The sequence below is a fragment of the Montipora capricornis genome, chromosome 9, assembly GCF_036669925.1.
Source record: "Montipora capricornis isolate CH-2021 chromosome 9, ASM3666992v2, whole genome shotgun sequence".
NCBI classification, from domain to species: Eukaryota; Metazoa; Cnidaria; class Anthozoa; order Scleractinia; family Acroporidae; genus Montipora; species Montipora capricornis.
This window is the reverse complement of record NC_090891.1, coordinates 7582771-7595270: the sequence shown is the minus strand read 5'-3', so window position 1 is coordinate 7595270 and position 12500 is coordinate 7582771. Positions and strand designations below refer to the sequence as shown.

General features: G+C 41.2%; 1 protein-coding gene across 2 annotated transcripts in view; it reads right to left on the bottom strand.

Annotated features, from left to right (window-relative positions):
• The window catches only part of LOC138016235 (nuclear mitotic apparatus protein 1-like), a 53189-nt gene that overhangs the window by 28293 nt on the left and 12396 nt on the right, over nucleotides 1-12500 (bottom strand). For both annotated transcript variants that reach the window (XM_068863399.1, XM_068863400.1), the window contains 3 exons: nucleotides 5002-5078; nucleotides 4116-4299; nucleotides 3567-3700 (listed from right to left, as the gene is read on the bottom strand). In XM_068863399.1, the coding sequence (XP_068719500.1) occupies nucleotides 3567-3700; nucleotides 4116-4299; nucleotides 5002-5078 (395 nt within the window). The remainder of the gene's footprint in view (nucleotides 1-3566; nucleotides 3701-4115; nucleotides 4300-5001; nucleotides 5079-12500) is intronic.

Sequence of the window (12500 nt, the reverse complement as noted above, 5' to 3'; positions counted from 1 at the left end):
GTTCGGTTCACTACACTTTTCACGAGATCGTCTTGCCCTTGAACAATTTTTATTCCTCGACTACGGGATTGCGGACCGCGATGGCAGTTCATTATAGCGATATTTCAAAAGTGTAAGCGCTCGTTTCAGTGATTAGGCCTAAGCACTATTGTAAATTTTTAGCTTTCATTTTACGGTTCGAAGAAAGCAGTCGTTTACTGATTACGCCTAAGCGCTCCTTTCAGTGATTACGCCTATTAGCACTCTCTGCTTTAATTGTGCTTTACCTTGTTGGCGATTGTGGCAAAATTGTCATTTTCGTCATATTTGCCAAATTCGCCAACATTTTCTCTTTTTTGTCATTTTTGATTGTTGCGTGCATTTCTGGACATATCTCCGATGACTTCGGTGGTTCATTGACATTGCAAGCGCACACCGAGCCGGAAGTTCGGGGAACAAGTTCTTGCTGGGGTAGTAATAATTTTTTGGGTTTGTTAAACATCCTTCAATGTTGTTTTCACTTACTTATTTTCATAAATAAAAAAAATCAGTTATTCCGAATTAATCACAATTTCAATTAGACTAAAACAAATGGAAGTTTTCATCCACGGAAAGGCTCTCGTTCACGCAGATTATCTTTGTCTTCTACACTGATTTGACTGATCAGCTAATAATTTATTTTTGTCGGAGATTGTGTGAAAAGTGTAGTTGACCGAACCGCAAAATGAAAGCTAACCTTTTGCGAGAGTGCTTACTGGGGCCTAATAACTGAAAGGAGCGCTTAGGCTTAATCAGTAAACGAGTGCTTTCTTCTTCACATAATCTCGTGAAAAGTGTAGTTAACCGAACCGCAAAGTGAAAGCTAAAGAGCGATACCTGGTTTAGTCAAGTTTTCATGGCCATTTTTAATTCGTTTGGGAAAACGGCGAAATGTTTTAGCTCACTTAAGGTGCTTGGATACGGTCGAGGTATAACGCGGTTACATGGTATTCATGGGGATTTGTTTTTGCTTAAATGAGTGCTTAGTATTTAAACTATTGAATTGTAATCAGTAAAATCAACCAAGTCTAGTGTGCAGTTTAGACGTTCTGGAACTCACTTAGAGAGTCTGGCTATTCTAGAACTCTAGACATTCTAGAGCCCACAGAGGGTAACATATAACAATTGAGAATTCTAGAACTTATATCTCTAGAACTCGGAACTCTAGAACTGCGAATTTGACAGACTTAGAACTCTAGAACTGGAGCTCTAGTACTTTAATCAAAACTTTAGAAGTTTGCACATACGACCATTTTACTAGAGCGGTTCTAGAATGATAAAGAACTTTCTATAGAGCTCTTCAAACTAGAGCAGTTCTAGAATGCTATAGAACTTTCTAATGTCATAACCTTGACCATTCTATATTTCACATATAATCAATATAGAGCTCTTCTAACTAGAACAGTTCCAGAATGCTATAGAAGTTTCTAATGTCGAGCCGGAAGTTCGGGGAACAAGTTCTTGCTGGGGTAGTAATAATTTTTTGGGTTTGTTAAACATCCTTCAATGTTGTTTTCACTTACTTATTTTCATAAATAAATAAAAAATCAGTTATTCCGAATTAATCACAATTTCAATTAGAAAAACAAATGAAAGTTTTCATACAGTGAAAGGCTCTCGTTCACGCAGATTATCTTTGTCTTCGTCACTGAAATCAGTGGATTTGACTGAAAAGCTAACAATTTATTGTTGTCGGAGATTGGATGACAAGAATTTCTGTCGCAATCGGAAATTCAATGACCTGGATTTGTGAAAATCTCGTTCAGCTTCATGCTTTAAAGTACGAGGTATAGTGTGGAGTGCAATGTTTCGTGATGCTGACTTTCGCCTCATGTCTTAAAGAACGACTAATGTTACATGTGCAGCGAGCTTGTATCGCCTCATGGCTTTAAGAACGACGTTTGTTATACCTCCCAACTCAAATACGTTTTCTGATTGGAGGAAAACGTGTCACGTGTCATTGGTCAAAACTTCATGACGCCCTAGGGCGAACAAAACTTCATGACGCCCTAGAGCAACAACAACTTGAACTTTCGACTCACACGTGATCAGGTCGTGCCCTTTTGAAACGGCGGCAAATCTGTACGCCAGCCGACGTCAAGCAAATAATTTTTAACTGTGTATTGTTCTATTTTGAGTTGGAAGGTATAACAAAACACTTAATGACTGGCTCCTCGGGAAACAGTGAGTTTTGTTTCCCCTCGACCTCAATGTTTCCCTCGGCTTCGCCTCGGGGAACATTGAGGGTCTCGGGGAAAAAAACTCACTATTTCCCTTGGGGCCAGTCATTAAGTGCTTAATATTTCACGTGTAGCGTGTGCTTGTTTCGCGTCACGGCTAAGAGATATTTTCTGTCACGCGCGAACTGACTTCCAAGAGTGCGATTGACTCTTGCCAGGAAGAGCTGTCTCCATCGGATCCGATCGAGTCTGTTTGCCAACTTTTTCAACCCCCCTCGCTCCTGTTAACCTTCACTTCCGGTGCCACTAATCAAGCGCCATGCACCCATTTCCGGTTGCGATCGGACTCAATCCGCGTGCGAGTAAAGACAACCCGACTCAGGTCGAGTGTATTGGACATGTATGAGAATGATTTTCCAGCTTTGTAAATGACATTTTGATATAGACTGATATAAATTTGAAAAAAGGTGGGCCGACGTTTTTCAAATTTACCCAAATTCAATCCATTTCAATCCTCTCCAGTTTTGTCCATCCATGTCCCTTCTTGGCTTCCCTGTGTTTTGTTAGAGTTCTTCTATAGTTTTGAACACTAATTTTGATATTTTAGTTAATTCTATGACCATTTGATCAGTGCTGAAATTGCCCAAAATTGCTTGACCTAGCCTCTTTAAGCAATAGAGGACGTTTTCCGTGATTCCATAGCCTCATCTAAACACGAGGGGGAGTTGGGAGAATTCGAGATAGCTATGTAAACCCGAGACGCAGTCGAGGGTTTGCATAACTGTCGAGAATTCTCCCAACTTCCTCGAGTGTTTAGATGAGGCTATGGAAACACGGAAAAAAGTCCTGTATTCACCTTTTATAAAATATTTCTCAAAGATAATTCGACAAATGAAGGAAAAAGCTCGTTTTTTTTTACTTTTAGATTGAAAAAGATTTTCTTGATACACGCTCATATTTCCCACCAGCAAATCAAAACGCGCCTCAGACTACATAACCAATAAAAATTCGTGTGATGTCAAAGCCGTGTTTCCATACTATCATCTAAACACAGCTATTGACCAATGAGAGTGCGCATACTATCCTAATTATTTTATAAAACTTAATAAAAACTAGGGATCATAAATTACTATTATATGGCACATTAGCAGATCATAATAGTGTGTACAGTCCCCATGTTTCTATTTGATGGCAAACAAAATCGTCATTTGACTTGCTAGTTTGGACAATCAAGTGTTGCAGATTATAATGAAGGGGCTTTTATATTATTTTCATGTCTTGTGTGAAACTACATGTAGGGAGGGCTACCCCAAACACTTCTAATAGAGAATCATCAACTACAGTCATGTGTACATGCATCACTAGTACCTGGTTGTGTTTGCTCCTTAGCTGTGGAGATGCAACAAAGGATTTCAGAGGTGAATTAGTGAAGAGAGCCTCAACCGGTGAGTCTTGCACAGCGAGAGGGGATTGCTCCAACCTCTGATGCTCAGGTAAGTGCACTGCAATGATATTAATTTGAATGACATGGCATTTTATGAAAACATGTATACTGTTACATTGTTGAAATTAATAGTGAAAAGGATGGAGCTGGATGAAGTCAAAATTAAACAGTTGGTGTCAATGATAATTTGTCACCATGCATGTAAGGTGAAGAACACACATTTGAACTGAACAGTTTATAACCGATGCAATGAAATCTTAAAATAAATAATAGAAGATCTCAAGTTGTTATGTAACTGGGAACTGAGTGCAGAAGAAGCAAGCAGCTAAGGCTAGAAGGGGGTCAATGCCTTGTTGCCCCACACTCCACCCTACAGGAAAGGAGGGAGGAAGAAAGGCAGGCACAAATCGAAAATTAAACTGTTCAATAAACTTACAGTAGACTTCATGTGAGAAAGAGAAATTTCACCTAACCTTTTTTGCCGAGGATTGAGGCAAAAGACTCTGCTGTCAGACAGCCATGTTCCATTTCTGCCAGGACTGACTCCACCAAGAATTTGAAAGTAAACTGATCATCATCATTCATCTTAGTAATTTGGTCAATGAACACTGCTACATTGTCGCATAAAATAGCACTGCAGAGTAACAACGTGATGACCTGAAAACATCAAGAATTTAAGGGAATACTTTATGATGATAATAATAATAATAATAATAATAATAATAATAATAATAATAATAATAATAATAATAATAATAATATATCACATTTACAAGTACATAGTCAATAGAGTACAGGTACAATGGAATTTCCAATAATGATTATTCAAATGCACTGTTAAACAATGAGACAGAAAGAAGTCAGCAACGAGTTGGCTACACTAAGTATGTTTAGACTTAGTGTGAAGGAGACTTGACTTGAGATGACCAAAAAAATTCAGCCAGAGGTCAGTCAGAGTGCAGTTTTTTTTTTTTAATTAAGACCATTCGCAAGCGAAACAGCACCCTCACTGCTGAGCCAAGATGCTTTTTTATACTGTACATCTGGTGCAGCTTCTTATTCATGCATAGACTGAGCTGTAATCAGGTGAATCATCTAGATAAAATGTTTTGTTTTCCATTACAATTGAAAAAAAAATTACTCCAGATCAAACAGAAACTAAACAGTACATGAACTTTGTAACTTCCAATAACTACCAAGTACATGTACAGTATTAAAGTAGCTGACTCAAAGAAACTGAGGGAAGGATTGGCTCACTCCATCCCTGTACCCACTTGATATTCAAAAAGGTGGTTTAGATTATTGGTTAAAAAACCCTGAACATAGTTGGCTAAACAAGGAGAGTAGATTTGTACACACCTTGCCAATCTCCAATTCATCTTTTTTAATCAGATTTTCATTATTAATGACAGCATTTATGTTAAGATGATGAAATCCTGAAGAATTAAAAAGCAAAAAAGATAGTAAATAAATAAATAAAAATATAGTACTATTAATGAACAAAATGATATACATGTATGGAATGAATAATAACTGCAGATACATGAATGAAATCAAGTGAGTAGCTACAGTATATGCTCCTCACAGTTAAATGTACATGTATGAACGCAATGTAAATAGCAATTGCATGGCAAACCTGAAAATTTAAGGGCTTCAACAGGGTTTAATGAACCCATGACCTTGCGATGCCAGTGCGACGCTCTACCAACGTAGCTACTGTATGAAGCCACTGATGTTGGGAGCTGGTCATGTGTGGGTTCCCGTGAGGAATGAATGAATGAATGAACAATATTATATATGAAATGAATCATAATTATATTGAACTGCAGATATGAAGTCAAGTGAAGCTATGATCCTTGCAGTTATGAATGCAATTCTAGCAATATTATTGCGTAGAGAAACCTGAAAATAACTACGAGGATCATACACAATGTAGCTTCCAATACATGCATATAATATTATGATTTATTTCATACATCATTTCGTTCATTGATTCATTCATCACAGGAAGATTTGAACCCACAAATGACCAGCCACCAAAATCAGTGGCTTCAAAGCTCAGCTGGTCACAGCGTCGCACTGGCATCGCAAAGGTCATGGGTTCAAACCCTGTTGAAGTCCTGAAATTTTCAGGCTTTTCTTCACAGTTGCTAAAATTGCGTTCATGATAACTGCAAGGATCATACATGTAGCTTCACTTAGGAACTATCATTCTGGTGTAAAAACTTAACAATGGCACCTTATAGTGTGTACATGTACTGCAGGGTTGTATATAAGAGCCGGCAGCCGGCGAAGTTCGCCGGCTTCTCTGTCAGGTTTCGCCGGCTACTTTCATTGTTTGAAGAGTCAAGATATGTAGAGGAGATGATGTTTATGAGGTCTAAACTACTTGGGCTCAATACAAATAAAAATTTGCAGTGTCTATCTTTTCTGAAAACACATAAAAGACTTCTGACTCAAGGGCAGTTTAGAAACGTTATGCTTGAGACTTTCGTTTTGAAAAAATCTTGCTGCGGTGGCGGGAAAGTAGGAACAATATGATTTGTTGTCCGCCATATTGGATTTCGATATCTTTAAACAGCCACCGATTGTACCTTACCGGAAGGAAAAATCACTCAAGGACGTTTTAGTCCGCGCAAAACTTCATTTAATCACGCCGCAATCATAAAAAAACTTGTAAACAAAGAAACACTTTCAAAAGGTTTGTTCTCAATCCAGAAGGAAATTTACATATGATGTTCTGCTAGCAACACGCTCAGCCTGCGTTCACGCATCTCTTACCACAACTCAACTGAGGAACAAAACTAGCCCCTGAACATTCACAAAACCGCTCCTTCGTTTTCACTTCGAACCTTTCAGTTGAGGACTCGTAGACTTTATTTAAACACTTGAACGTAACGCTCCTCGGAGTTAAATCCTAGTTGCCCGTGTAATTGCTCGTCCTCTCGAGGGCATCTCTACGCTTCAACATGACAACGGATCTTTATCCAACGTCACTCTTGATCAACTCTCACTGCTTTACGGAACTCCTAAACTCCTTCGTTTTCACTTCGAACCTTTCAGTTGATCATTTATAGCGAACGTAGAAGCTGAGGACTCGTAGACTTCATTTAAACACTTGAACGTAACGCTCCTCGGAGTTAAATCCTACTTGCCCGCGTAAGTGCACGTCCTCTCGAGGGCATCTCTACGCTTCAACATGACAACGGATCTTTATCCAACGTCACTCTTGATCAACTCTCACTACTTTACGGAACTCCTAAACTCTTCGGGAAAAAAAAAACTACATCACTCTTAAACCGCTCGAGTGATTTTCAATTTTCGAAATTACTACAACCAAGTTCCGCAAGCATATTTTCCCGCTAATTACACAATGGAACGAATGTGTGTCATCTTCACACCTAAAGAGGATCGAAACATCCTTTACGCCATTGGCCAATTAGTATCCTCCAATCAGCTTCTTTATTTAACAACCAATCAGAAGCCTTTGCTGGTCTAGTCCTTCAAAGTATGTGCCATGTTTACAAGTTGTCAAGTGGCAATATTTGCCAGGCTCGTTAGCTCCAGCAAACCACCAAAAAGATACAAAAATATCACTCAACTTTTTGTTTGTAGGGTTGTATTATTGAAATGTCACTTCGTCTTTCTTTGAGTAACATGGTTTTCATAGTATAATTGCAGCTTGATTTATCCCTCTAATGTCTGAGTTTCATGGCCCAAAATGCCAGGAAATGCATTTTCTGGCATTCAGTTTTCAAAAATTTTTCGGGGGAGCATGCCCCCGGACCCCCCTAGAAGCGATGGGCTAAAGCCCATCGTGTGGGTCCTCTGGACCCACAACCGCCAACTTTGCAAAAAACTCCGGCTACTTAAAACCTTAAAGAAAACCCTGGTACTGTGCACAATGATGTAAATGTGAGTGTGGAGCATTACTGTAGATTGAGGACCCAAGTGTAGAATACCCATAAAAAACAGTAAAGCATTGTCAGATGAGCAAACAGCTCATCAAACTGCTGGAAAATCCATCTACATGTAAATGTAATACATTATTCTTCACAAGAGAATTTTGATAAGAGCTACATGTAATCTATTCCTGGGAACATCGACAACTGAACATTGACTACACAGTGAACTGAAGTTCAGTAGTATTAGCGCGAAAAGCGGATGTAAAACCCATGATAAGTAAATTCTCACGTGATGTGAAAGCTTACCCCGCGGTCACATGCTTGCTTGGCCAATATTTAGGTACCTAGCACATTCCTAGCTTTTCACAGGCGTGACTAACCAGTCACGGCGTTGCTTGTTTGCTTAAAAGAAAGGGGGAGTTGCTTAAATCTTCACAGGATCCTTGAGCTCAGTTCAAGAGCGCTCTGCAGTGCTCTTGAACTGCTGGGGACGAAGATATGGTACAAAGTCCATATGGCCCACCACTGCCACTCGACGATCAAGATCAGTTCGATACTCTACCGGTGCATCAGGTTAGTATCCTCGCCGGTTTGGTGCAACAATACGGCGAGATATCCAGAGAGTTAATCATAGTTACAGTAGCGGCTACGAAGCAGATTCTGCCCTACGAGCACACGTCCCTGTGAATTAAGCTGCGCCAGTGCGGCCATATCAACAATCTGCATTATCAAATCGGGTTTGGAGCTTGTCACTTCTACTCCGATGTAAAATAAATACGATGACAGCGAAATGTAAAAAGAAGAACAAGTCTTCAACGCTACACACTGCCAGTGAACAGTCGAGAAGACCTGCTCAGTGAGACCATGCAACGAAAAGTTCCAGCTCGAATTGGAACATGGAATGTCCACCACGCGTCAAGCAAGGAAAAATTGGCCGAGATTGCACTATGGTGCAAAGAACTTAAGGAATAATGGCTCTTGCAATTCAAGAACACAAGAGGACGATGAAAATTGTCGAAGATTGGGAATTCGAAGGTGAACAGTTGAAAGGATGGAGGTTTGTCGGAACGAGCTTGACTGATGAAAAAGGAGGTGAAGGGTTTATTCTAGCGCCAAATGTCGTGCTGGAAGAAACAATTGAACATGATCAGAAGGTTTGAGGCATAATATTATCGATCAAAATCAAAATGTGCGGGTTAAAGCTAAGGATGACTAATGTTTACGCTCCACATGAAGATTACAGTGAAACGTACAACGATAATATTTACCGAAAAATGAAAACATGTGCATTGGAATTAGATGTCAAGTGCAAAGGGTGATTTCGATGCAGTGATCGGTAACGATGATTCCGATTCGTACGGTTCAACAGCTGGGAAAAACATCAAATTAGCCGATTTTACTTCAGATAACGGCAACCGGTTGTTGCAATTCTGTCAAAATCGCGGTCTACAATTGATAAATACACACTTCAGCAGTCGTCGAAGGCAAGAAGGCATCCATTACCGAGAAAAATCCAAAAAAAAAATGGCGAGGAGTAGACTACATCGCAACGAGCGCAAGATTTCGCAGAAACATGACACGAAAATGTCGAGCGTACATTGGATTTTGCCCACAGGCCGGGAAAGAAGGGCGAAACGCTTGGACCGACCACAATCCGGTCATCATGTAGCTGAACCGGCTTACAAAGATTGAAATTCGGCGGAAATTGAAGCGAAAACGCAAAAAACCGGCGCCGAAATACAATTTAACACCGCTCCAGGATCTTGAAAAACGCGCAGAATTTTTTACCGCAGTTGGTACCGCGCTTGACGAACACGATTACAGAGGAGACACTTGATACGCTTAACGAAAAGCTGAAAACTGCATACCACACTGCCATGGCGCGCGAGTTTCCGCTCCAGCAGCGCCAACAGTCCCAAATTTTACCTTGGGAGGATGAACGAGTACTTCAGCTTAAACGCTCCTAACGACGCGCGAACGACGCGAATCAACTGACACACGCCAGCGAAAGCGAAATCCAGATTTTACGAACGCCAGGCTGCCGAACTAAATGAACACCGCGCAAAACGGCGCGCTGAACTACTATTCAAAGCGGCCAAAGCGTATGGAAATCGCACCCGCGCACCGGATGCTTCGAAATACATTGCGGCTGAAAAGTTTGCAACACATTTTCAAAAGCATTTTGCGTGCGAACCGCGTTTCGATTTGGAACAATTTCCGCCGGAAATCGAGCACTACGGTGAGGGCGAATACGCGTATTTGAAGGACATTGAGGTTCTCATTTGATGAGTCACCGCCGAGAGCAGATGAGGTTCGCGATTGTTTGAAAAAAATGAAAACTGGAAGGTCTATTGGCACTGACGCAGTACCAATGAAAGCAATGAAATACTGCGAAGACGATCGGGTAATTGACATGATTGTACGACAACAAGACATTATCTGGGACCTGGCCCCAGTTGTTCAAAAGGTGGATAACGCTATCCAACGGATAAATCACTATCCATTGGATAGCGCATTTGGTTTCGCTATTACTTGTCCACTGGATAACGAGTTATCCGGCGGATAGCGCTATCCATCGTTTGAACAACTGGGGCCAGGAGGATATCCCGGCCAGATGGCGAGACTCGAAAACAGTTGTTCTCTACAAGAAGGGCAGCCGTTTGGTCTACAAAAACTACCGCGGGCTCTCAATAACCGATAACCTATCGTGACGATCTTAGCAATCTACGTGGATTTGACCGCCGCATTTGACAAACTACCAAGGCGGCTATTATGGAAAGTGATTGAATTACGAGCGGGTAGTAAAAAACTCGTTGCGATTTTACAAGCGTTTTGCCGAAACAGCAATAGCGAAATCTGGTTTGATGTTTTTGGAAGGGTAAGGCAAGGCGCGGTGGAATCTCCGCCGGCGTTTTGGATGGTATTTCGACTGGGTCTTGAAAAAATCGTGAAACATCGAGTTGAAAAAGAAGTTGGATCTACTGGAGTCAGTTTTCGGTTAACATCGATAAGTTTTTGATCCTAAAACGCGGTGAAAAATGCGAAATCAGCGGACAACCCGAAAGTAGAAAATTACACGGAACGGAAACAGTTACGGCGCATTCATTTGCGGATGACCTAAAAATGCTGCCATCAGGCTCCGAAGAGGTAGAAAAAATTCTTGTGGGAAGTGGGAGTTCAGTATACGTCTCGTTTGGAAAAACCTATACTCAAGAATGGCCGGCAGGAAACGAAGAATTACAGTACACTGATGAATCATTATTTTCGGTTGATGGTAACAAAATCGAAAACTTAACGAAGTTCAAGGCACTTGGCCAGAATATTGACAACACAAACCCGGAGGGGTATATCCGCGGTACAGGATAGGTCAAGCAGCAAATGAATTCAACCAAAAACGGCGCATTTTCACAGACCACAAAAATGTGAATAAACGAGTCAGAGTAGCCTTTTTGCAAAGCTTTGTTTAAAACTCGTTGATTTACGGCGTTCAAGCAGAATGCCCAACGGAGGAGCATATCAAACTTTTATCGAGTTGTTGGTACCGGCTTTTGCGTCAGATGACACCTGGGGGCTATGCGAGAAAGCCAGGTGAGGACGACGAGGAATCAATGGCTTACAAGTACTCGAACGCCGATCTCGACAATTTTTTTGGTACGTCGCTGTTGAAGGATATGATTCATGTACACTACCTGAATTACATCGCGCACATTGTCAGGTGCGACAACGCCCACCCGACCAAAAAGGCGTTATTTATAAAACCAGATTGCTCCCATGCGTATTCGGTGTGGACAAAAGTGAATTTCATTCTCGAGCAAAATCTTTCGCGGGAAAACCTAATGCTTTATAATCGGTCAACATTTCAACAGGCTCTGCGGCAGCGATTCCCACATTAGAGAGCTTACGAATCGACGACTTTCGCACGACGGCGCCGTTGAGTCAGGTCATAGTCCGGCGTCGTCGTCCTGTAGAAATTTGAATTTACGATTCAGCAAAGACGACGACGTTTGTTCGCGGGTGGCAAATTTTCCCGCCGTTTCTGAAGTTTGTTTTTCTCTTTTCACAAGGTAGGTTATTCGAACCAAAATGCCTAACTTCAGAGAAACGAGAGCTTGTATTGCATACGCTTATCAAAAAAGCTTCATAAACGAACAAGAATTTGTGCTTTTATATGACTTCCACAAGTCAACAAACCCAGAGTTTCCGTACTGGAACTATGAAAGGTTTGATTTGGACGAGAAAACAAACGACGAGTGCAAGGCCGACTTTCGTTTCTACCGGGAGGACATTTATAAACTTGCTGAACAGCTGTAGTTACTGTGATGAGATAACCACTTGCAATGGTCTAGTTGTAGCTTCGGTACCTGCCTTATGCATGTACCTCAAGCGCTATGCATATCCTTGTCGATATGGAGATTTGGTTTGTCATTTTGCCAGACCGGTTCCTGAGCTTTCTATCATAACAAACCATATGATGGACTTGATTTACGGTCGGTGGCACCATCTACAATGGTTTAGTTGTAGCTTCGGTACCTGCCTTATGCATGTACCTTCAGAAGGTGCTCACTTGAATCAGTTGAATGAAAACAGAAAAAAATCAAAAACATGTGCCAAGAACTTGATTGATACTTGATCAATGATTTATTTGGAAAAAAAACCTGAAGCATCGAGAGAAACATTCAGAAAACTTTAACAACTAACCTTACGTCCTGTTATTTTCGAGACGCCGGCAAATCGCGCTCACCAACGTCGTCGACTTTGGCGCGACTCTGGCGAGGGCCCATATAGGCATGCGCAGAGGTCATGTCACGCAATCTAACGGCGTCGTCGTGCAAACGTCGTCGATTCGTAAGCTCCCTATTTACGCAAAAAACGCGCCAACTCTCAAGCCCACGTGACCAAACAGACCGGAGGCAGCAGCTAACGGGACGGAGAGAGTATAACCAATGATGAACT